Raw genomic sequence first — 26096 nt, forward strand, 5'->3', positions numbered from 1 at the left:
TGCTTTCTAATCAGTAGTTCTGGAGATACTCACAAATTACATAGCATTTGCTGCAAGTGCACACGGCAGCTGGGGAACATTGTGCATTATTAAGCAATTCATACTGCACTTCAACATTTATGTAAGTAGTTTTCCACATAATGTGAGAGACAGCATGTCAATTCCTTCCATTGCCAATTACATTTACATTGAATGTGGGTGTTGAAAATTTTCATGTTTTGTTTTTATAAAAAGATCCTTAAGATTTAACCAAATTTTCAAAACAGTAAATGTGGAGTTGCACTTCACCTCATGATGTAGAAAGTCACAAGAAAAAGCCAGATAACCTACAAAAATCATAACTTTTCTTGAGCCCATAAGAGAACTGTGGTCACAAGTCAACCAAGTTAACTGAAATCCAATGAGTGACAAGGTTCTGCAAAGAGGGATGTGACCCAAAGACAATTTCACCTTTGACAGAGCATGAGGGAAGAGATGGCCCACATACGAATGAGTAAGATGGAATCAGGTAAATTTTTAATTAATTAATTAATTAATTAATTAATTATACTGAAGTATAGTTAATTTACAATGTTGTGTTAGTTTCTGGTGTACACCAAAGTAATTCAGTTATACATATATGTATCTATATTCTTTTTCAGATTCCTTTCCGTTACAGTTTATTACAAGGTATTGAATGTAGTTGCCTGTGCTGTACAGTAAGTCCTTGTCGTTTATCTGTTTTATATATATAAGTTTATATCTGCTAATCCCAAACTCCTAATTTAACCCCTGTCCCTTTCCTCTTGGATAACCATAAGTTTGTTTTCTATGTCTGTGAGTTTCTTTCTGTTATGTAAATAAGCTTATTTGTATCATTTTTAGATTCCATATATAAGTGATAGCATATGGTATTTGAATTTGTCTGACTTACTTCACTTAGTATGATAATCTCCAGGTCCATCCACGTTGCTGCAAACGGCATTATTTCATTGTTTTTTTCAACAGCTGAGTAATATTCCATTGTGTGTGTGTGTGTGTATATATATATATATATATATATATATATACATACCACATCTTCTTTATCCATTCATCTGTCAGTGGACATTTAGGTTGCTTCTATGTGTTGGCTATTGTAAATAGTGCTGCTATGAACATTGGTATGCATGTATTTTTTTGAATTAGAGTTTTCTCCAGATATATGCCCAGGAGTGGGATTGCTGGATTGTATGGTAACTCTATTTTTAGTTTTTTATGGAACCTCCATACTATTTTCCATAGTGGCTGCAGAAGTCAGGTAAATTTTAATGAATTTTTAATGGCCAAGTGTGGAATAGCATGTCAATTTATAATAGGTAGAGCAGAGGAAAACACTGAGAAGGTTATGCAAGAACAACCAAAACAAATAGACTGCAGTGATTAATAGGTAATCTCCCCCTGCCTCTGGACACACACTTTCAAAGATGAGATGACTGCTGTATTATGGAAATGTTTATGAACACAGCAAAAGATGAAAAGAAATTATAATACCCAGTTGGGCAAGGGGCCTGAAGGCGGCTGGCACGCTCATGCACTGCTGGAAGGAGTGTATATTGGAAGACAAGTTGGCAATATCATAAAAGGTCTTAAAAATACACGTCTCTTTGATCAAATAATTCCAGTCTCAGAAATGTAGCCTGTGATAATAATAAAAGATGTGTAGAAGGATTCACTTACAAAGTTGTTTATATTTATTAGGGTCCTGGCAAGAAATAGATGGCACAATTAAACCGGATAAGTGGAAGGGACTATATACAGAGAAATGAATGGGGTAAGGGAAACCATCGAAGGCTGGTGGAGTACCTGGGCTAGTGGTGATGGGGACACCATACTACCCTAAGCATGAAGGTGCAAGGTGAGGGACCATTACAGGAACCCAGGGAGAGCAGCTATAGAACAGAACCTCCCACCAGTTGAACTCAAGTCCTTATGTTCATGGACACCACCAGCTAGTAGCCCTTCAGGGAGGGAGCTGGGGAAATATATACCCTTGTCTCCCCTTTTTTCTATTATCTGATTTCTTGCTGATGCCTCCCATTGACCAAAGCTGCAGGAGGCCAGAGAGGGAGGAAAGCCAGTGAGGCATTCTTGGGAAGTTCAGCTTCCAGAAGCAAACAGCTTGGTGGGAAGAGGAAGAGGATGGACATGGACTGATAAAAATACCTACACACGTGTGATGCAGCACTGCTGATAGTGGTGAAAAATCGGAAACCACCAAAGTATCCAACATTACAGAATTTGTAATGTAAAGGATAGATTCGTATCTGGTATCAGTGGGGTGTGTGTGTGTGTGTGCGCGTGTGTGTGCACGCATGCGCACATTTATGCATTTGTAGTGTCTGAAAGAACATATGACCTAATGTTAACAGTGCTTCTTTTGGGGTGGTGAAATTACAGATAATTTTAATATTCATAACTTTGTTTCTCAGTATATTCTGCTTTTTCTACAATGTGTAATAAAAAATTAAAGTTCTCTTTAGAAAAATGAGAAATATGGCATAATCCCAAATTAATTCTGTGAGTTAAATAGGTGCTATTCTTAACACTGACAAGGAAAATTCCTTAAAAATTCTATTAGAAGCGAATTTCATTTTTGAACATAGTTACAAAATTCTCAAGTGAAATTCCAGCAAAGAATTGAGCAATGATTATTATTATATATAATGAGACACCATTTGCAATACTGAGTGACTTCACTGATTTGTCTAACTTATTTTTGTATAATTCTATGAAGTAGGTATTAACATTTCCATTTTCAGGTGAGGAAACCAAGACTCAGAAAAACCATGCCCAAAGTTACATGCTTTTTAAGTGGTAAAATAGTATTCAAAGTCAGGTCTGGCTTCACCTAAACCCTGTGTTCTCAACCACAGCATGACTAAGTAGAACTTATCTCCAAATACAAGAGTAGCAGATCACAAAGAAAACTCTGAATATATGACTTCATGTCAACAGAAGGAATAGTGAACACCAGCAAGAGCACAGACACTGCAGAGGCGTTGTGTAATGCTTAGCAGACTCCCAGAAGCTAGACGCAAATGGATACTACATTAATTTGGCATCTGTATCTTTAAAAACAAGTCAATATCACATTAACTATAAATTTACTGGCCACTGTCATAATTTTTTAGAATACTTTTAGAGACTATTGTCACTGCTTTAAGATGGCAAAAATGGTTAGGGAAAAAAAAAAAGACTGGAACATCAGTATAGTAGACTGATGGAGACCTAATCATGCATTCAGTAAGTATTTCCTGAGAACACGCTATGTGCCAGGCGCTGTAGCAGGCACTGACCGAATAGTATAGCACAGGAGAGCAACAGCTAACACGTAGAGCTTGCTATGTGCTAGGTTCTTTTCTAAGTGCTTTACATACTTTTAATCATCATTTGATCTTCATATGACCCCAGAGGTAGTTACTATTATTGTGGTTCCATTTTATAGATGAGGACACTGAAGCCCAGACAGGCTAATGTGTCATACCTAATGGGTAGCGAAGCTGTGACACAAATATAGTCTTGGCTCAAGAGTCCGAGCAATTAACCATCGTGTAAATATCCCTCTCTAAACAGGGAGTGTTGGTCTCTGTCCTCGTGGAGATTTGGACTTAATGGCAAACATAGGCATGAAACCAAACACAAAATTAAATACACAGTTTTAAGTAGTCAGTGCTAAAGAAGAGGCTAACAGGAACGGCGTGCTTAGATGGAGCAGGGCAGTCAGGGAAGGCTGGGGTGAGGAGAAAGAAGCCCAGCAGATGAAGGGCGGGTGAAGGACAAGGGAGGGCCAGAGGGAGAGCCTGTGAGGAGGCGGTGCCGGAAGGATGGTCCCGGAGGCTGGGCCTCCCTGCAGGAATCTGCCAACATTCGCAGGGCATGCTGAGCAACTGGTTGTATTTGAAGAGTGATGAGGAGCTCTCAAAGTTTTGTTTTTATATTTATGAAGTGTTTGTTTTCACTAGAGATGTTTCATCTGCAGATATCTTTTATTTTTAATTCAACTGATGGCTGGTCTCTCCTTTACATGGGACTCACTCCAACATCTTCTGTGGTCAGGGATGATGGTGGCTGAGTTCCATTCTGGCCTGAGTCTCGGGCAGACAGTCCCTCACACCCAAACCTGGAATTTCAAGTTGATTCTCAGAAGGTTAGAGGGACACAGTGCTGAGGGTGGATGAGGAAGTTGTTCCCATTTTGCAGGTGAGGAAACTCAGGTACAGAAACTGGTGTTTGCCATAGAAATCAAGAGCCTGTCATAGACCAAGTCCAGGATTTACCATTGAGTCTACATAGTGAGTTAGAAATTGGCAGGCTCTATGTTTAGTTTGCCACACGACAGTCATTGTACTCCTTTTTTCATGGTCTAGAACTGTGCTGTCCAATATGGTGGCCACTAGCCATGTGTGCATATTCAACTTTAAGTTAATTAAACTTAAGTAACGTTAAAGATTCAGCTCCTCAGTCACACTAGCCACACTTAAAGTGCTCATGACCATCTGTGGCTACTGGCTACTACTTCCTTGGACAGGACAGATTTTATAGAACAGCTCCATCATTGCATAGAGTTCTGGACAGTGCTGATCTAGAAGCTTCTTAATTTGCTTTTTTAAATGGTGGATGAATTCCACACAGAGCTCTTATCATCCAGCTTCTCACATTTTTCATCCAGAGCTCATAAAATCCAAATTTTGCTAGCATGTTGTCTGGAGGTTGTCATTTCCTAAAGGGCAGAGATTGTATTCTTCCTTTTTCTGTGAAGTGCCTTTAAGGTTATTCACTAAATTTAATAAACATGTTCTGGTGCCAATTACTATAGCTTACCAAACCCTGTACAAGACTGAGCTAATGTCATGTCTGAAGTCACCTTTTATGTTTTTTTAAGCAATCTCTGGGTGGTGGATCATCGTGTATAGCAGAGGAATCCAGCATTCCTTGATATGCTTTGAAGTCTGAGAAGTCACTCTGTCAGTATAAGGATGGATAAGAAGATGCCATGGTACATCCCTCTGGCCCTGGTACCAAAGGACTATGGACAAACTCATGCTCTCTTAAGTAATTAATCAAGTTAATTGTTAATTGGTGAGCGGGGAGGGTTGAGGTGAGGGAAGAGACGGGCTTGGAGCTTAGGTCTTGAACCTCAAATTATTCATTCAACAAGTATTAACTGAGCCCTACAACTTGCCAAGCACTGCACGAGGCACCTGGAAATAAAGAGGTGAAGGCGAGAAGGGCTCTGGCCTTGAAGAACTTACGGACACGTGAAGATTCATTCCACGTGGTCAGTGCAGTGGCCAAGGAACCACAGGGGCTGTGGGCGCACAAAGGAAGGGCAACCGACCCAGCTCGGGGGAGATCTGGGAAGGATTAGTGAAGTGATGAACACAACCACAGGAGGCTCAGGAGCAGAGATCTCTCCCAGGAAGAGTATCCATCCAGGGAGTGGAGTGAGGAGAGAGTTTACTAGAGAAGCAGGGAAATTCAGGCATGGGTTTGGCTTTATTTATTCATGTAATTGATCCACACTTGTGACAAGATGGAAGAGCGAGGAACCAAGCTAGGCTATCATCCTCATTCTCATTCTGAATGCGAGCCAGACTGGATGAGTTTTAGAACACAGTCATATGTGAGTTGGAGTTAGTAGGAAGCCAGAGAAGGAGGGTGGTTCTAAAAACAGCTTTTGCCAATTGCTGCAACGGTCCTCATGTGGATTTTCGGCGTGTCTCAGGAAAGCTGCCTGTGGGTTTGGGGCTAGAGTGGGAAATGACTGTGGAGAGTGTGGGCAGAGGATTGAACCGGTTGATCTATGGCAGTTTGTGTATTGGGGGGAGGCAACCTGAAGGAAGGAGGTCAGGAAAACTGCAGCAGGCAGAGAGGCAAAGCCTGGAAACCTGCTTCAAGAACTTTCTTGGAGGGGAGGGGATAGCTTAAATGGTAGAGTGCATGCTCAGCATGCACAGGGTCCTGGATTCAATCCCCAGTACCTCCATTAAAACAAAACAAACTAATTATAAATAAATATATAGACCTAATGACTCCCCCCAACCCAAAAAAATATTTTAAAAAAAGACCAAAAAACAAACATTCTCACTTGCCATAATGGCTACCAAACTGTGCAAGAGGGACAGAGGTCTCCAGCCAAATCTCCCCAAGACAAAGGTCCTGGTTTTAAACCTTGTACCTTCAATCACAGGCACTTTGAGGATCTCTCTTTTTCCACTGGCTTCCTTATTGGTAAGCAGGAAATTTTCCCTATGGATGGAGGTAAATTGAGGTAATTATTTTGTTTAAATCATGGTAGGTCTAAACTCTTGGCTTGCTATAACCTGACCGCATCCCACCTGTTTGCTCTTCTCCTAAGTTCCTCTAAATACCTTGTCCTTCAGTTGGGCGAGTGGCCCTATCCTGTGCCCACATTCTGTTCATTTCTGTCCACTTGCCTTTGCAGTGTCTACCTTGCCTTTCTTTGCCTTGTCTTTCCACCTTTCTTTTCTCTGCAATACCCTCTCTCTTTCTCTTTTCCTTCCTTTCACAAATATTACCATTGCTCCCATTGTTCAAGACCCAGCTTAAGCCCCACACAGTCTATGAAACCCTACCTACTGTAGCTCTCGCTGATCTTTTCCTTTTTTGGATTGCCCCCCAAATCTAAAATTTATCGTCCAAATCCTGCCACCTAACACTGAGAGTTAGGGTGCTGAAGAGGGAGAAATCACTTTAGAGATTACCTAAGCCCTTCATCTTGACCCATCATTATCTGTCCTTTCTTCTCTTGGAGGAAGGCATTGCCGCCTTCTTTTTTATTGAAAAGACAAATATAACAACAACATCAAAAGACACGATGTTCACAATCCCATCATCTGAATACAGCAATTTTAAGTATTACACAATTCCTTTCCAGCCATACATGTTGTCTTTTTTTTTGGGGGGGGTAATTAGGTTTATTTATTCATTTAGCTTTTTTAAATGAAGGTACTGGGGATTGAACCCAGGACTTCGTGCATGCTAGGCACGCACTCTACCACTGAGCTATACCCTCCCCTGAAAGTCTCTTTTTAATGACCATGTCATCAAGTCCAAAGAGACCTTCACCTTCCTAGTCCTATTGCCCCTGACACTGACCATGCCCTTGTGAAACGGCTCCCCAGCTCCTTGGCGACATCACATTTCCGTTGTTCTCAGCTTTCTCTCAGGGTCTTTCTCTGCCTTTTTCATCAACTCCTCTTCAGCTTGTCCAAAACGGAGGTCTTTCTCAAGGGCCTGTCTTCAGCCCTTGTCCCATGCACAGTCATTTACTCTCACATCTTTAGCTAATAATTCTGTGCAAATGATGTCCAGATCTGTGCTTTTAGCCCTACCTGCCTCACCCCTCAAGCCTCAGCTCTCCTTTACCACCCACTGATTGTGTTAACATAGCCCCCTGGGTGCTGGGCCAGCTTCTCCCCACCAGTGCATTCAGCACCCAACCTTCTTTCCCCTCCTCCAGCCTCTCCACTGACTTCCTTTGATCTCTCCTTGCACATATGGCCTCAAAACTTCTGAATCATCATCTTTTATTCTTTTTTTCTCCTCATATTTCATCAGCTGGTTTAACATCCAGAATGTGTCTCATCCATTTTCTAATTTCCATTCAAACCCACAGTTTTTAGTTAAGAAAAGTTTAAATACAAAAGTAGTACATGCTTGTGTTAAAAAGTTCAAATGATGTAATATTATTATAATCAGATGTATTAACGTATAGAGTAACAAATGAATGTTCCTCTCCACAAAAGTGAACATTCATCTTCAAATATGTACTCCTCAAGTCCTCTCCAAATTCTGCTTCTTTTCCTAGTGGGAAAGTGGATTTACAATCAACTCTTTTTTTCCACTAATGGGATTATACTAGACAGCACCCTGCTTTTCTCCCTCATGTGATACATAAATCTTCCATGGAACAGAATAGAAAGTCCAAAATAGACCCACACATATATTGCAATTAATTTTGAAGAAGTATAGAGTCATTTCAGTGGAGAAAGGATAGTCTTTTCAACAAATGGTGCTATAACAACTGAACATCATATGCAAAAAATTAACTTCAACCTTTCTCTAGCAAAATACATAAAAGTTGACTCAGTTGAACCATCGAGCTAAACATAAGAGTTAAAACATTACATTTCTAAAAGGAAACATAGGAGAAAATATTTGTGGCTTTGGGTTAGACAAAAATTTCTCAGATAGGACACAAAAGCATAAGCCAAAAAAAAAAAAAATTACAAATTGGACTTCACCAAAGTTAAAAACTTCTTCTTTTCACAAGATGCTGTTAAGAGAATAAAAAGACGAGCCATGGACCAGGAGAAAAGATTTGCAAAAATACCAGAAAAAGAATTTGTATTCAGGATATATAAAGATACTTACAACTTGATAATAAGAAAACAAACAATACAATTATAAAATTAGTAAAAGATTCAAACAGACACTTCATTAAAAAAGAAATATTAATGAAAAGGTGCTCAACATCAACAGTCATTAGAAAATTGCAAATTAAAGACCACAGCAAGGTATCACTACATACCTACTAGAATGGTTCAAATTAAAGTGACTGATAAAACCAAGTGCTGACAAGGATGTGGAACAGCTGGAACTCTCATACGTTGCTGGTGAGGATGCAAAATATTATATCCACTTTGGAAGACAGTTTGACAGTTTTGTGTAATGTAAATATACATTTGCCACATGACTTAGCAGTTTGAATCCTAGGTTTTTATCTTTGTACCTAAGAGAACTGAAAACATCTGTTCACACAAAGATTTGGAAGCAAATGTTTATAGCAGCTATATTCCTAATAGCCAAAACAAAACAAAATTGCAATAATTGAAATGTCCATCAGTTGGTGAATGGATAAACAAATTGTGGTATAGCCATTCAGTGGAATACTAGTTAGAAGGGGATAAATTAGTGATATATATAACAACTTAGAAGAATCTCAAAGATGTTATACTAAATAAAAGAAACCAGATACAAAAGTCTACATATGGTATTATTCCATTTATATGAAATTTTGGGAAAGGCAAAGCTACAGAAACAGAAATCAAATTGGTGGTAGCCAGGGATTGGGGTGGGGGCCGGGGATAGACTGCTGGCTGTCACAAGGGAAATTTTTTGGACAATAGAAATGTTTCACATCTTGATGTGGTGGTAGTTACACATTTGTCTAACTTAATTGAGCAGTATACTTTTTAAAAAGGTGAATTTTATCTGATTGAATTATTTGACTGAATTTACCTGTCTGAATTAAGCCTGACTTAAAAAAAAAAAAAGGAAAAGGAAAGAAAGAAAGAAAAAGAAGCAAAAAGAGGCAAAAGCATATATATATAATATATATAATATATATATATATTATATATATATATTTTTTTTTGAAGTGGAATTTTCTGCACCAGATGGTGAGCTGATTTTAAATTTTGGTAGATAAGGCTAAACCACCCTCCAAATTGGCTATACCAATTTACACCTCCACCAGTAGAATCTGAGTGCCTATTTCCCCACACTCTGGCACAAATGGATATTATCAATTTTTTAAAAGGTCTGTCTGTTTGATGGTGAAAAAACTTATGATCCTTGATACTTGTTATGATCTTTGTCCTAATTGGTCTCTCCACTTGCAGTCTTTTCTCTCTTCAATCTCTTATATATTGCTAATAGACTAATCCTTCTTGTGCTTAATTCTAATAATATCTCAGAGAAAAATCACTGATGATACCCCATTGCCTACAAAGTTAAGTCTAGACCCATTAGCCAGATATTTGGGTCCTTTTTCTATCCCAGTGTCCCTTTTTGCTCTTCTCCACTCCACCTAAGTATCTGTCTTATCAATTTTTTTTTAACCATCTTTTTGTTGTTGGGGGAGGTAATTAGGTTTATATATTTATTTTAATGGAGGCACTGGTTTATATATTTATTTTAATTGAACCCAGGACCTCGTCCATGCTAAGCATGTGCTCTACCACAGAGCTTTACCCTCCCCCCTTGTCTTACTTTTAGTAGAAAGGTTGACTCTTCCAGCTCAGTGGTTCTCACTCCTTTCCCTTACCAGCTTTATTGAGGTATAATTTGACATATAACATTGTGTAAGTTGATGGTGTACAGGGTGATGATTTGATACACATATATACTGTGAATTGTTTACTACAACCCATGAGGTTGTACTTTCCTGGAAAACAGGAGGTGAGGATTGGAGTTGTGGTTAAGCCCTAGGTAAGTAAACTAATCTCTCTGGTGAGAATTGTATGAGGTAATACAATCTCTAAAACTGCTGCTTTTATCTTCTTTATATCCGTGCCACCCCACCCCCAACCCTGCCCGACATTAAAAGGTCAAAATAGGTGCTCAGAACTGTTCACTGGATTTATTTGCTGTGTAATTTGTTTGACTGCCCTAAGGCCTTGTCTGAATCCCTCTTCTTCTCAGACACAAATGTGTATAGGAGTGTGTGTTTATACATGTAGGGACACGTATGCACACGTGTGTACATACACACAGCTCTACCCTGCACCGCACAGTCTGTCTTGCACTTTAAGTCCCACAACCTATCTGCTGGATGGTTGGAGCCCTGGGACACATTTTCTTCTTTTTCTTTTAATTTTCTTTCTTTTTTTTTTTTTTTTTTTGATTGAGGTATAGTCAGTTTACAATGTGTCAATTTCTGGCGTACAGCATGATGTTTCAGTCATACATAGACATACATATACTCGCTTTCATATTCTTTTTTATTATAGGTTACTACAAGATATTGAATATAGTTCCCTATGCTATACGGAAGAAAGTTGTACATCTATTTTATATATAGCAGTTAGTATCTGCAAATCTTGAACTCCCAATTTATCCCTTCCCACCCCCTTCTCCACCTGGTAACCATACATTTGTTTTCTATGTCTGTAAGTCTGTTTCTGTTTTGTAAATCAGTTTGTTTTTTTTTTTTTTAAAGTCCACATATGAGTGATATCATATGGTATTTTCCTTTCTCTTTCTGGCTTCACTTAGAATGACAGTCTCCAGGTCCATCTATGTTGCTGCAAATGGCATTATTTTATTCTTTTTTATGGCTGAGTAGTATTCCACTGTATATATATATATTCCACACTTCTTTATCCAGTCATCTGTTGATGGACATTTAGGTTGTTTCCATGGGGGACATTTAGGTTGTTTCCATGGGAAACATTTCCTTAGGCACTCAGGCAGAATGCTTTAAATTCTAACAGAGGGAACATTGAGATTTATATCCTTCAGAGCTGGGAAAGTATGGGACACTAGGGATCTCACTTTCCTTAGAGAGCTGGTGACCTTGACTCATTTCTATTATCTTGAAGTCTCAACTTTTACCTCTGACTGGTGTCAGTCCCTTCTTAGTGGCCGGCAAACATTTCATTTTCCTTGAAACTGGCCGAGAAATGAGAGGCACCTCCTTTCTTGGACACCCTGGGTTCTCCAGTAGGTGGGAGCTTCCTGGAGGCTGGGGCCAAACCTGAAAGGTTGAACCTCTTCACAGGGCAGGTGGATTCTCCGGTTCAAATCTACAAATGCATAATGAGGATTGACTGGTGCTATGGGCGGTCCTGAGCAAAATGACACCATTTTCGAGCTTCATATTAATTTGGTTGGAGAGGCAAAGCATAAATTTATAAAAGACAAAATAACATAACAGGTCAAGACAATTTAAAAATCACCCCAGGGCAGCGGTTTGTGGTCACACGAGGTGAATTCATCCAGGGACCAGGGCCCAGACATGTCTCCACACTGGTATTCACGGAGATTATGAGCTAGAGGCAAGACATGCAAAACCCTCTGTTTATGATGGGAGATCAGCTGCAAAGAATAAGGGCTGTTTATGATCAGGAGGCAGTTTAAGCTGAAAACAAATGAGGAACATCAACAAAAGTTATCTTTAACTTCTGTTCTCAATATCTTCCAACTAGCTGGTAGGTACTTACAGATGGGTGCCTCAGCCTTATTCTGAGGATGGACTATCACTGAGTCTCCAATCATCTTCCCACCAGGAAAGATGCCTAGCTGGGATGGAGCTGCAAGACTGGGCCTAGCAGGGGAGCCAGACTGGAGAGCAAGCCGGGTCCTTTTGTAAATGTGGATGATCACATTTTCCACCGTCCACTAGTTTCCTGGGCAATAAGAGTGTCCCCAGTTCACACCTTTTGCAGTCTGCCTGGTGCAAGCATTCCAACAGGATGCAAAAACCCAAGATTGCCAATTTCACGTTCCAAGACCTTTAATCCATCGGCAGATGCTTGGCACGTGGCAGGTACTTGACAAATGTTAACTGCTTGCTTTCTTTCTTCATCCTTCACTCTCCCCCCAACTCTCCCCTCCAAATGCTAATCCTCTGACATTCTCTTCATCTCCCAAGAGCACTGCTTTTCCTAAAGGAGCCTGAACGTGTGCGGTCCTCTCCAGCTCTGCTTCCATTCGGGTCGGCAGGCGCCTCGTGAAGGCCCACTACGTGCGGGTTTCCCAGGTCCAGAACGATCTGCATGTTCATTTCCCAACGGCCTGGACTGGAGGCAAGACCTCGTGATGGGAGACAGGATGGGTAGAGCTGTGCGCGCGCTTTCCTCGCCCCCTCTCCTTCACATCGGGCTCTTGGGAAGGGAGCACCGACCTTTCCTTTGCTTTGTCTCCGCTGCAGCCCCGAAGGCTGTCTTCCCAACGCTGGCGCCCCCCTCACACCTGCTGCCCCGCACAGACTCGAGCGACAGGAGAAGCGAGAGGCCCGCCGCGCTCGCGCTGTCCAGGTTTCCCGGCTCTGACCCCTCCTCGCGGGCCTCCCTCCCCGGGGCGTCCCTGGGGACGAGACGCAAGGGGCCACCAGGGCGGCGGGGCACGGTATTCGGTGCAGGTCGGGGCGGCGCCGGCTGTCGGCTGGGCCCAGTGCTCCCGCGTGCCCTCCCGGGAGGCGGATCCCGGGGGCGGGCCGGGCACCGGCCCCGCGCCGCGCAGCCCCCGCGCGCCCGCGCCCCGCGCCCGCCGCCTGGCCGCCCCGCAGGCAGGAGCCCGGCCGGCCGGGAGGTGGTGCTCGCCTCCCCGCGCCCGGGCCCGCGCGTTGCCGGGCAGCGGCTCGGAGGCTCCGAAGGGGGCGGAGCGGTGAGGTCGGCGTGCGGCTGGCGGCCCCTGTCCGTCCGCGGTTCCGGCCCCCGGCCCGCCCCCGCCTCGCCGGCCTCCCTCCGCGCCGGTGCGCGGCGCCCCGTCCCAGCCGCCGCCGCCACAGCGGACGCCCCTCCCGGGCCTGAAAGCGCCGAGCCGCGAGGCCGGGCCGGGGCGCCGGTCGGGACTGCCGGGGGCGCGGCGCCGACGCCGAGGCGCGGCCATGGAAGGGAAGCCCCGCGCCGGGGTCGCGCTGGTCCCGGGGCCGAGCGGCCGCGGGCCTTCCGCCCTCCGCGCCCGCCGCCGCCGCCCGGGGCTGCTGCTCCCCGGCCTCTGGCTGCTGCTGCTTGCCCGGCCGGCCTCGTGCGCCCCAGGTAAGCACCGCGGAGACCCTCCGACGCGACCCTGCCTTCCTTTATTGCTGTTATTTTCAAAATCCTGCTTTCCCCGCCCATCCTCTTTTATTCTCCACCGCTCCCTCGCCCTCCTTTCTTGAGATGCTTTTCCATTCTTCTCGGGCCCAGCAAATACAGGCACGGGGAAAATAAAGAGAAAAAGCAAGCGGATTCCGGCCAATCTTGCTAAAGGTCTGCAAAGCTGTTCTGTTATCCACGGAGTCCGAGGCGGATCTGGTGGCTTCGTCTTACAATGTGCCTTTATTTTTCCTGCAAAATCGCAGGCAATGGGATTGTATTTGTGCATGGCCATATGAATGTGGTTACATCAAATTTTTGGAAATAGTTTATTGTCTGGTCGAAGGGGTACATTCGGTGTGTGTGCTTTAAAACAGTATTGCATTACTCTGGGTAACCCTGCGTCCCCCAGATGCAGGCAGCTGGCCGTGTCCCCCAGTGCACGCAGGACACAAAGAACAGTCAAAGAATATCTCTTGGAAAGCGCCCTGGCCATGAATCTTTCCAGGGAAATAGCTATTGCTATTACTTCTGCAAAGGCTTTAGTACAACAGAGTGTGAAAATATTGTGATTCTTGAGTGTCAGGGCATGAAAGGAGTGAGGGTTGTTTTTATAATAGGTGCAGTTTACTGACTGTTCGTAGGCATGGAATTAAGAGGCATGATTTATGAAGAAGCACGTGGGCGGGTTTTGTTGTGGGGGAAATGATTTAATTCATATTGCTTCTCTGAAATGTTTATTTGTCCATCCCGAGCATACACACAGGATGGTCTGGAAACCATCTCTGAGCTGACATGCTGCAAGCCAGTGATTGCCCCAGCTCACACACGCGACCACTTTGGGGGCAGGAAAGGAAAGGTGGAGTGAGCAGTGTGCAGAGCTGAGCAAAGCCAGAGGGTCATGGAAGCAACTCCAGATCCTCCCTTCTCATGGGAGCAGTGCCAGAGGACTGCCAAGTGGCTTTGGAAGGAAATGGAACACGTTTGAAGGTGTCCCTTGGACTTCACTGTCAAAATTATAACCAGTGCCACATAGAGGCTGGTACAAAAAAGCACAGGAAGGGACTTCAGTGATCATAGAATGGAATTGCTCCTCTAACTGAAGAAACTGACACACAGAAGTGACTTGCTCAAGGTCACAGGCTAGTTGGTGCAGGGTCATGACTTTCCCCCTCTCCTTACCGCTCTTGACCTGTGGACTTATACACACCTGAGGCCTCTTCATAGATTTCCCATAGCTGGGAACCCTGCTCAGGGAGCTGCACCACAGCTGGGGCGACAAAATGGGTCTCTTTCAGGCAGTGTACAAAGAATGCAGACAGCTCTGCCTGACCCAGCACCTCAGGTCTCAGTCCTGCCCTCTGCATGTCCTGGCCAGTGTGTCCGGAGGGGAGGAGACCCTGGGCTTTCTGTGAGAAGAGATAATCATGAAGCGTACTCTTGGCTCTGTAGTCACCAAAGAAAGCCCATCTGATGCTGATGGACTCATCTGCTGTGGGACACGCCAAACTAATCCTTCCCATTTACTGAGTGCTTCCTGCATGCCAGGTGCTGCATTTTACATACATAAGCCAATCACATTGTGAGTGAGGCTTCATTATCCCCACTTAACAGATGAGAAAACTAAGGCTTCAGGAGTTGAGGTTAGTTTGACTCCAAACTCTCAGCATGTAACCTCTGTACAGCTTTCGCATGTGAATGTGGCCATCTGGACATGCTGCAGATGTTGTGGACGGTGTAAGTAATTCTTTTGATAAACATAAAATAAATGGAGCTGTTTGGAGTGTCCCTCCATAACTATCTCTTCTTTACAAGTCTGTTCCTGTTTCCCCTTAACCCTCAATACAAATATTCCACCCGGAGACTTGAAATTAACTGTATTTCCACTCTAGAGCTGACATCACAGATGCAGAGGCTTCATCCTTTCACTAATTGGTGTATTGGGCTCTTCTGGTTTGCACAGCTGCTTCTATGCTGCGTCAGAGAATGGGAACTGAAGAAGAGGAGGACATGGTGTGCCTGTCCTCAAGTATCCAGTGGGGATATGTACGAAGCAGTACATAAGTGAGTGCAGACCCTTGCACAGACTCTCCCCAGGCAAGAAAGGCAGCCAGTAAAAGGGCTCCTCAGGGAAGACCTCTTAAAGGTGGTCCCGATCCACTTGAAGGCTGTGAGGAGCCATATGGATAGAGGGTGGCTTCCTAATGTAGGATACCTGAGTGTGGTGAGTGGTGGGTGATCCTGGGGAGATGCTACATTTTAGTTGTTTGGCCCACGTCTTGTCTCTGTGCCACTAGGACCCTCTGGCTCCCAGGCCGAAGTGTTGTATTTTTACCATCAGAGTGGGGCTGGCGGAGGCTCTGCCGAACCCTGCCGTGGTGGTTGTCTTTCTGAAGAGTACATGGTGCTAGGCGGAAAGTGGCATGTCTCACTCCTGCCTTGGCTTTCCTAGGTTAGGCTGCAGTCCCTTCCGTGGCTGCCTGCAGACTGTCTCCTCTTTCCGCAGGTTTCTCTTTCCTTGTTAATTTTTGTTAGATGGAGTCCACTTTCCAATTGGTCCTCTTAGTTCAGTCTTTATTGAAATTTCCATGTTTCATTGATTCTTGTCTATTTCTGTTTCATTCAGCATCTTGACTGTGCTCTTTTTTGTTTGTTCGTTTAAACATTTATAAGTTTGGTCGTAACAGTTCACTGTTGTGGAAACAATTTGTCATCTTTTGGACTTGTTTTTGAACGTAGTGCTCTTAGGATATCCTACTTCCATCCACAATATAAAAAGAAAGAATTGTGCCTCATTTCTTCATCTTATTCAGGGATAAGTCTTTCTTAAAATAATAGTTATTATGAAATTGATAACTTTGGAAATTATTGGAAGGTATAGAAAACAGGTACCCATAATCCCACAACTTATAGATAACACCGGAAATAGTTTTTTCCTGTAAACAGTTTTGTCTTTCTTTTGTTAACATTAGAAAAAAAGAAAATTGAATTATATGTATTTACTTTTTTCACTCAGTATTTAACTTAAGCATTTCCCTATTCATTAAGCACTGTTTGAAAACAGTTTCTATCCTGATAATTTACTTAATTGTTCTTTTATTATTTCCAGCTTTTTTTGCTGTTATAAATAATGCTATGATGAATAGCTCTGTAGGTAAGGCTTTTCTATATTTCTTCGTGTGTGGGATTTTTAAAAAAAATACATTTCTAGAAGGAAATTTAGAAAGTAATTTAGATCTAAATTTAAATCTGCCAGGCTGGATCTTCGCCTGTTTTGTTCAGTGTGCTGGGTGCCTGATCCGTGCTTAGTAGGTGGTTGTTGAATGAATCAATTTTTTATGTAAAGCTATAACACTGAAATTAACTGGAGCAGTTTACACAACTCACTGTTTCACTTCATCATCACTAGCATTGAATATTTTTAAAATCATTGTTAAATAAATTTGTAACATGTTGCTTTAATTTTTTTATTACTTTTGAGTTGAATATTTTTTGTTTATTTCGTATTTGTAGTCTGTGGATTTTCTGTTTTTGCTTATTTATCTGTTGTGATATACATCTATTAAAGTCTTTATATAGTAAAGATAGCAACCATTTTTTCTCCCTTTTGTTGCATTTTCCCTCTCCTAATGGATTTTCTTTTAAATTTTATATAATTTTGAAATTCCTAAGTTTTGATTATTTTGATTAGCAAAATCTGCCATTTTGTTTTTCTTTTTTTCATTGCGTTTATGCTTAATGGCATGTTACATTTTTATCTTAATGCATTGTGATTAGCATTTTGAGATGAATATTTGTTACACATTCTGAGTGATTTAGTGTCCTATAAACAGAGACTTAGATACATGTTTCAAAGGTGTGAACCCTAGACTCCTACATCAGCGTCCCTTGGGGATGTTGGGGTGCTTGTTAAGAATTTCGATTTCTGGGGCTCACCCTTGGCCTACAGTAGAATTTTTGGTGGTCGTAACTGGGAATCTTCCTTTTTAACAAGTTCACAGCTGAGTTTTAGGCACTTCCACCTTTGGGACACTGATCCAGATACCATAAACCTGTAATTGAAAGTTAATGGCATTTTAGGGATATACCACTTAATATCAGGCAATCTGTTCACTATTAGAACAATCAGTTTAAAATCGTGACGTTGAAACTGTTTTTTGTTGTATCTTTTTTGCTTGGTTCTCTTTGGGCTGGGAATCAGAGGGCGTAGAGGACATGATTTTAAATCCTCACCTCCTGGCCACTGGGGAACAGCTGCTGCAGTCTTCGTCAGGAAATGCCTCATTTAATCCTGAAAACAGAACCCAGCCAGGGGTTGTTAAAAGTCACCCGGGACCTGGGAGCCACAGGTTTTCTCTCAGTGCCCTGGGTGCTAGAGGCAGCTAATTACTGTAATTATAATTACACTAGGTTGATTTTCCCAGATAGAAAGATGCTATTCTCACTGATCGAATTTGTTTCCAAGTTGTGCCCACCTACCTTTCATCTGCAACTCACAGCCACATGATTTCTCTTTCATGTGCTAAGGCAGCATGGTTTGTTGGAAAGCACATTGAACTGAGTTAGCAAACCCGAGTGTGCTCTTCTCAGCTGATGACTTGCTGTGTTCCTGTGGGTGGGATACACTGTCCTGTTTTTTTTCATCATTGTACAGAGGGGTCGCAGAGATTATCTCTAAGTTCCCTTTTAGCTCTTACATTTCAAAGGCCCCTGTTATAGACAGTAACTGTCCTGTTTCTACTGAATGTTGATGAGTGTCACTGTCTCACTGTCCTATAGGTGTTCTAGCCCAGTGACCTACTGAAGACCATTGCATGTAATTTTTTCTTTAAAAAAAATCCTCCTCTACTCTTCCCACCTGCATCCCGACCCCCAGGACACATATTTTGCTCTCTCTTGTTCTATCTCTTTGTCTTGTCCATTTTCCCATCTTTGTTGATAACGCTTTGGGGTAAGCTAGTGCTGTGGCTAGTGCTTTAGGCATTGTCTCCTCATTAGTGAAAATCTAACCTTGCTACTGAAAGTGTGGACCACATACCTGCAGAATCATCATCATCTAGTAACTTGTGAGAAATGCAGAGTCTCAGGTCCCACCCCAAACCTTCTGAATCAAAGCCTGCGTTTTCACGAGACCCCCAAATGACTTTGCACACACACATGAAGTTTGAGAAGCATGGGCCTGAGAGGTACTGCCTCCTGTTCCAAGCTTCTGGGAGTAAGCGGTGTTGGATTGTTAGGGCCTGAGTCAGCCCAGACTACGCTGGAGCTAGTCCAGCTCTTCAGAGACCTTGGGCTCTACCTGCCTTTGGGACTGAGTCACTGTGAATGGTGTATAAGAACCCTATTCCACTTGACCAGGCAACTTCACAACAGAATGATTCTCTCAATCTGCCCTGCTTCATAACCCATTCATGCATTATGGACATTTGGCTGGTTGTTAAGACTCTGAAATGCTACCATACCAGTTGTTAAAGAGCTGCTCTACTGAGCATCCCCCAACCCCCAAGATCTCGCAGCTGAAGGGTTACTGCTCAGCGTAGCAGGAACCTCGGGACTCTGTTCCGAACAGCACCCCTTCCTGTCGGCCAGTGCTCATGTCGCACCTGCTCTTCACACTGTTGAGTATCACAGACATCCGTCATGCACCCAGTCATCCATCCATCCCAGACCCAGTGCTAAAAAAAGTTTAAGTGGATGCGTTTGATGGTAGTTGAAGTGATAGACCTGGATGACCCCACTGAAGGAGAACACATAGAGTTGGAAGAGAAGAAGGTCAAGGACAGAGGCCCAGGAAATTAACATTAAGGACAGAGGAAGAGAAAGAGGAGCCCACAAATGAAAATGACTGTCGTGACAAAATAGTGTTGTGAAAGCTGGGGAGGGGGTGTTTCCATATCAGTCCATCGTGTCCAGTGCTGCTACCCTAAACTCTTTCTCAAAGAGTGGTGGGAGGGCCACCTCATCAGAATCACCTGGGCTCTTGTTAAAAACCCAGACTCATAGTCAAGCTAGACCTGCTGAAATAGGTGATGTCTGAGGTCTTGTAGTTTGAAGATATTCACTAAGCTCCTCACATGATTCTTACGTGTGATGAGGTTTTGAATACTCTGCACCCACTGTGCCCATTTTCTCATGAGCCCCCACATCCTAGATCCCCACTCCCACCCCCGTCATAAATGTCTAAACAAGGAGGAAGTGACGTGACCAGATTTGCCACCTGTAACTTCATTGTGACTTGGGGTCGATGGAGGTTTTTAAAACATGTAATAGACTTGGTCATGTTTATAGGCTTCAAGAAAGAATCAGTAAAGGAAGACTAGAAGTAGCTGAGGGATAATTTGCCCTAGGTGAGGGAGTTCCTGTGGGCAGGCAGGCTCACCATAGGAGGGCTGGGGAGAAATGATATTGGGAGAAGGAATTGAGGGGACTGGTGGAAGGTTGGGAGTGAAGTCTAAGGTGATGGAAGTATGCAATGTTGCCAGTAGGTGTGCGACGCCATTTGTCCCATAGCATCTGACATGTCAAATGTGGCCAGGAAGGTGGCCGGTTGGCTTGAGTCAGAGTTGGTGAAGGCAGGGCAGAGAAGAGCTGGGGGGATTGGAGAGATCTGATCAGACATGGTGGGGATGATGCGGTGTGGAATCTGGGCTGGATGAGGAAGGAAGGGAAGCAGTGGATGGAACAGTGGGCAAAGGACTGAGAAAGGGGGTCCAGATAAGATACCAGAGCAGGGGTGTTAGCAGTGAGGTAGCGGGAGGGCTGGAGGGATTAAGGCTTTAGAAGTGGACCAACTCTGGTTTTGGTCTTGGTTAAGAACCAGGGGTGGGATGGCTATGGGAGTCAGTTGTTGGACTGGAACATGAATGCAGGCTTTGGGTGAATAATCTGTGGATGGTGAATTTGCCGGGAGTGAGGTGAGAGGACCGTGAGCCGGGCACTGAGTCCTTGATGAACGAAGGGAAGTGACCGGATGATGGCCGTGATAGAGGACATGGCTCTTTATTCTGTCCTCCCCCATCACCATTGCCACCAGTGCCGTTCAAGCTCCCATCATATTTTCCCTGGTTACTGACATGGCCTCCATCCAGTTCATCCTCCACCTTAGGCTGGAGGTCCTTTCAGAAACACATCTGGTCACGCCACTTCTTGCTTAAACACTTGGATGGGCTCCCCTTGGTTTTACTGACCCTCCAAGTCCGAGTCGATAGCCTTTGCTCTCAGTACTGGTTTCTGGCGGGGGTGGAAGTGGGGATCTACGATGTGTGGGCTCATGAGAAAATGGACACAGAGGTGCAGAGTGTTCAAAATGTTGGTGCTGAAAAGGACCAAAAAGAGAGGGGATGTGAAATGATTTGAAGACTGAGATTCGCCCTCCTCTGGCCGAGGGTCAGCAGCAGAGAGGGTGTACTTTGCGGTGACCGGCCAGCAGCTGCAGAGGGCTGACTCGGGCAGTGGTGGCTGCTGTGACCTTTCAAGGAGTGAAGTCAGGCAGTGGGTTAAGGGAAGGGGAAGGGGAAGGGTGGGGGCAAGGCAAGGGGGGGGCCTCCTGTGCAGGTGAGAAAGTAGGGGTGCATCAGCTGATACGGGTGGGCTGGAGGGGAAGAGAGAGATTGCTGGAAAGGGAGGCAGTGAGGGCAGGAGCCAAGTCTCTCCAGGGTTCGGAGGGGAGGGAGCCCAGGGCAGGAGACGAGGGATTGACTTCGGAAGGAGGAGAGCGGAGGGAGAAGTAGGAGGTGAGGGATGGGGCGGGCTGCGCGGGGGGGCGGGGCCTGGCGGTGGAGAGCGGTAGGTGAGACCATCTTCTGAGGTGAGTGTGAGATGGGAGTGGGAGCCGGAGAAAATCCCCCTGGTTTCCAGAGGAGCTTGAGAGGAGGCGAGTGAGTGAATGAACTGCCAGGTGGTGCAGGGGCCCCGCTGAAGGGGAAAGGCCGGTCTGGGTAGTAGGGCAGGCGGCGCTCTCCGCTCGCCTTTCCTGCGGCCCTGACGGCCCTGAGCCTGAGTGAGAATGAGCGGTGACAGCGGTCCTGGGTCAGGGATTGCACGTCTTGGCGGGAGGACGGGGCCCTGGAGGCTCCTCGCTCCCAGTGATTGGCAGGTGTTCACAGCCCCGTGGGGCCGCTGGGAAACTCTCCCTCCTCCTCTCTTTGTTCTCTGGCTCTTGTTCGGGCCGGTGGAAGGAAGCCCTCCTCACCATCGTTCTGGGTGCTCCGAAGTTAATCGACCTGAAGAGCTGCTGTCAACCCTGGGTAAATGCTGCCTGGCAGCCTTCAAAGGGGGAGGCCTCACATACACAGCACAAGCCATCTTCTGCAGCCAGCTTCGAGGGGAACTTGGGCCAAGCGCAGGAGACAGGTGTGAACAGGTGGGAAGCCGCTAGGTGCAGGTGCGGTGCGTGGAGCAGTGGCCGCACACCTGGGAGCTGGCTCCAACGGCAGTCAGGTCCTGCCCCAGTTCTACCAATCTGCCTTTTAAAGGCACGTCTTGGTGACTTGTCTGCACACTAAGGTTTGAGAAGCTCTGTCCAAGGCAGTGTGTTGTTGAGGTTGGGTGCATTTCTGGGATTTCTGGTCATTACATTATGAGTGGGGAGTCTTTAACTGAAAAAATCCAGGTTTCTGGTTGGTTGGGGAAACTGAGGGAAGGAGCAGTAGCAGGTTCAGAACCGGGCTGGTGTCTGGCTGGCTGTGTAACTCAGAGGACTGCTCCTGCTCAGTGCTTTCCCTCAGGGCCTGGGGGAACTTTCGTCCTGTCCTGGGCTGCCCTGCACTGATCTCGCGATGACCACCGAAGATTGCAGACACACCTGGAGGTAGTTGAAGCAAACAGGTGCTAAAACTGAGGCGAAGGTGAAAGCAACCCAAATGTCCATCGGCCGATGAATGGAAAAGCAAAATGCTGTCTCTCCATGCTAGGGGATTATTACTCCTTAAAAAAGAAGGACGTTCTGACACATGCTACAGCGTGGATGATCCTTGACATTAATGCTGAGTGAAATGAGTCACAAAAAGACAAGTACTCCGTGGTTCCACTTATATGCGGCATCTGGAGTTGTCAGAGTCACAGAGACAGAAAGTCAAGTGGTGGCTGCCGGGGGCTGGGGGTAGGGGAAGGGAAGGGGGCTTTAGTGTTTAATGGGTGCAGAGTTTCAGTTTTGCAAGATGAAGAGAGTTCTGGAGGCTGGTTAAACAACAACTGAATATATCAGACACGATTTAGCTGTGAACTCAACAGTGGGTAATATGGTAAGTTGTATGTTATATGGGGTTTTAAAAATACTACAATTATTAAAAAAAAAAAAAAAACTAAAGTGAGGCTGCGTGGAAACAAGCCGGTGGGGTAGCAGAAGTGAATGCTCATCAGAGCTGGGAGAACGGTGGTCTAGGCGCAGGGCAGGAGGGACATCCTCCCACCCCAGCCCACCCCACCTCACCTCACCATCCTTGTGTTGAGAAAGCCGTCTGATGGAGGATAGGATGGGGGCGGGGGCTGGGGGCTGGGGGCTCCGAAGGGGTTGGAGTTTTCACCCTGGGCCTGAATAGAGGCTGGATAGTCTTAAGAATTTATAGAACCAGATTCTTCTTCCTTGCTGTTGGAATTAGGCTTTTAAATATTTTTGTGCATTTTCAGGATTACAATGGCTTTATTTTTTCCCCTGATTATAAAAATGGTATGTGTTCATTGCACTAATTTGTACTTACTGTTCCCTCTGCCTAGAACATTCTTATCTCAGATATTATCTACATGGTTTACTACACCCCTTCCTTCAGGTCTCTGCTCACATCTCACATAATCAGAGAGGCCTTCTCTGTTTTAAAGAAACAGCAGCCTCTTCCATAGTTGCTTGCACCTGATCCTGCTTGGTCTGTCTCCACCGTACTTACCACCGTCTTATATGTGTCTGTTTAGTTCCCTGTTTCCCTCCACTAGACAGTAAGCTCCACCAGGCCAGACTTTATCTGTTTTGTTCTGAGTTATCTATTCAGCAAATCTTTCTTGAGTGCAGACATTGCTGGGCCCTTGAGATACATCAGTGAACAAAGTTAGTTGTATGGTGTGTTCCTAGGTGCTAAGTGCTTTGAAGAAATGGGGCAGATAAAGGCTTGGGAGTGAGGAATTGAAGTTTTCATCTGGGTGGGTAGGGAGGCCTCACTGAGGGGGTGACTGCGTTATTAGCTCGGGCCGCCATTAGAAAGTGCCACAAACCCAGTAGGCTGAACAACAGAAGTTTATTGTTGCAAGGTTCTGGAGGCTGGAAGCCCCAGATCGAGGTCTGCAGGGCCTTGCTCTGAAGGCACAGGGGAAGGATCTGTTCAGGCCTTTCTCTTGAATTCTGGTAGTTCCTTGGTGTGTGGCATAGTGACTCCAGTCTTCGTGTGGCCTTCTCCCTGTGTGTGTGCCTGTGTTCAAGTTTCCCCTTTTTCTAAGGACAGTCGTTGGATCAGGGGCCCACCCTCCTCCTGTGAGACTTCATCTTAACTCATTACATCTGTAGTGATCCTATTTCCAAATAAGGTCCCATTCTGAGGTACTCTGGTTTAGGACTCCATCATATGAATTTGGGGGCGGGTCATGGTTCAACAGTGATGTTTACTCTGATTTGAAGGAGGCTGGGGGTAAGCCAGGCAGGTGTTTGGGGGGACAGTGTTCCCTGCACAGGAAGCAGCCAGTTTAAATGTGGGAGTGTGCCTAGTGTTGGGATGGGAAGGAGGCCAGTGGGCCCCAAACAGAGCAGGGGGCAGAGGGGGGAGGCAGCAGGAGCTCAGGTGTGGGAGGAAGTGAGTGTGGGGTCATAGGTCACAGAACTTGTCATTACCCCAGGGAGTTAGAGTTAGCAGAGGAGTGATGTGATGAGGCTTAACACGTAAAATTTATTGCACCTTGAATGAATTCAGATGGTACAGAAAGATGTAAGTTAGAAAGTGAGAATCCCCTGGATCCCCTCACTGAGAGATAACCCCTGTGACCCTTTGGTATTTCTCCTCTCAGACTTTTCTGCTGCGTACAAGCACAGACATGCGAAGGAACTGTGTCGTGTTCTGTGTATTGTTGGCTGACTTGCTTTCTGTTACTTCACACTTTATCATAGAACCTTTATGGTGTCAGGAAATATAGATCCACATCATGATTTTATTCGCTGCTGTGCATGTTCTGTACTTTAACTGGTTCTCTGTTGATGGATAATTATATTGCCTTCAGCTTTTGCTGTGATAAAAAACACTGCCATGAGCATCTTTGTACATCTATCTTTACACACTTTTCTAATTATTTCCTGAGGATAAATTCCCAGAAATAAAAGTGCTGGACTAGGCAGTATTCATATATTAAATTTTGATATTTGCTGCCAAATTGCTCTCTAGAAAGGCTGAAGCAATCAGCATTCTCTCTAGCAATGAATCTGAGTGCCAGTTTTGCGTCTACCCTTCCAGAATACAGGCTGTTACCAATCCTTACTACCTTTGCCAAACTCATAGGTAAAAAATATCTCCTTGAAAGTTGCATTTTTTTGCTTGTTAACTCGGGCCTTTAATCAAGGCCCTCTTTGTGCTTCTTTCCCTGGTTTCCCTTGCAGAAATCTCAGGGCTGACCTGGGAATAATACCCAATAATTCCAGAGTGTTAGCCGTGTGCCAGATAGCGTGGTGGGCACACTCTACGAGGTGGGCACCATTATTGTCCCCGTTTTACAGATGAGGAAAAGAAAGGTTAGAGAGGTCCATAAACTTGCTCAAGGTCACATAACTAGTAAAAGAGTCCTTCTAACCCTGGAGATGTCCTTTGCTCTGGGTCCATGTTAGAGAATGACTCTATATGATCTCCACTGTTGAAATGCCCACTCACAGGCTTTGCTTACTCAGTAGAGTGAGCTCTGTGGGACCAGAGCTGCAGTCAGAGTCATCTGTGGCCCCTGGGCAGCCCCCTGCCTGTGTCAGAAGTCCTGGCTGTGAGGGCACGTCGGAAGCCCAGCACGTAGAGAAAGGTACTCACCAAATACCGGTTAAGAGAAATGAAGGAAACAGGCTTTTGAAAGTTAAACTATTATGTAAAGGTGCCATTTTTTTTTTATTTAAGCAGATTAAAAATGAAAAACTTTAAGAATAGAAGATTTCAGAAAGTTAAAATTCATGTTCTGAACCCATATTCCATGTCCTCCAGCACAGAGATAGTATTTTTCTTAATACCAAGTGACATTTTCTTATTGCATTTCCTCTCTTACTGTGTCCCGGATCACATCCTTGTGGTTTTGATAATATTTCTACTTTGTTTCGACTATACTGTTTTTCTGTGGTTTGTTTCTGACAACAGAGTGTGTGGTTGTAATGCATCCTCTTTGTTAATAAATTGGTGTATACCGCCGGTTTAAAATCAATTTCTTATTAACTTTGAAATTTTGGTGGGAAGAAGTCGATGCCTTAAAATAAATACCTTGTTTGAAACCCAACCAGTGTACCAAGCTGTCCTGCTTCTATTGTTTTATACGCCCCTTGAGTCTTTTTAGTTCATAAAGCACAGTGTATTGACACCTTGAGTT

General features: G+C 44.5%; 1 protein-coding gene across 5 annotated transcripts in view; it reads left to right on the forward strand.

Annotated features, from left to right (window-relative positions):
• The window catches only part of KIAA1549 (KIAA1549 ortholog), a 145221-nt gene that overhangs the window by 16486 nt on the left and 102639 nt on the right, over positions 1 to 26096 (forward strand). The window contains exon 1 of one of the 5 annotated variants that reach the window (XM_074366954.1): positions 13230 to 13529. The exons of the other annotated variants lie outside the window; for them this stretch is intronic. Within the exon in view, the coding sequence (XP_074223055.1) occupies positions 13379 to 13529 (151 nt within the window). The 5' untranslated portion in view covers positions 13230 to 13378. Of the gene's footprint in view, positions 1 to 13229; positions 13530 to 26096 lie in introns of those variants that run through there. 5 annotated transcript variants of the gene reach the window in all.

This window comes from Camelus bactrianus, chromosome 7, assembly GCF_048773025.1.
Source record: "Camelus bactrianus isolate YW-2024 breed Bactrian camel chromosome 7, ASM4877302v1, whole genome shotgun sequence".
Taxonomy (NCBI): Eukaryota; Metazoa; Chordata; class Mammalia; order Artiodactyla; family Camelidae; genus Camelus; species Camelus bactrianus.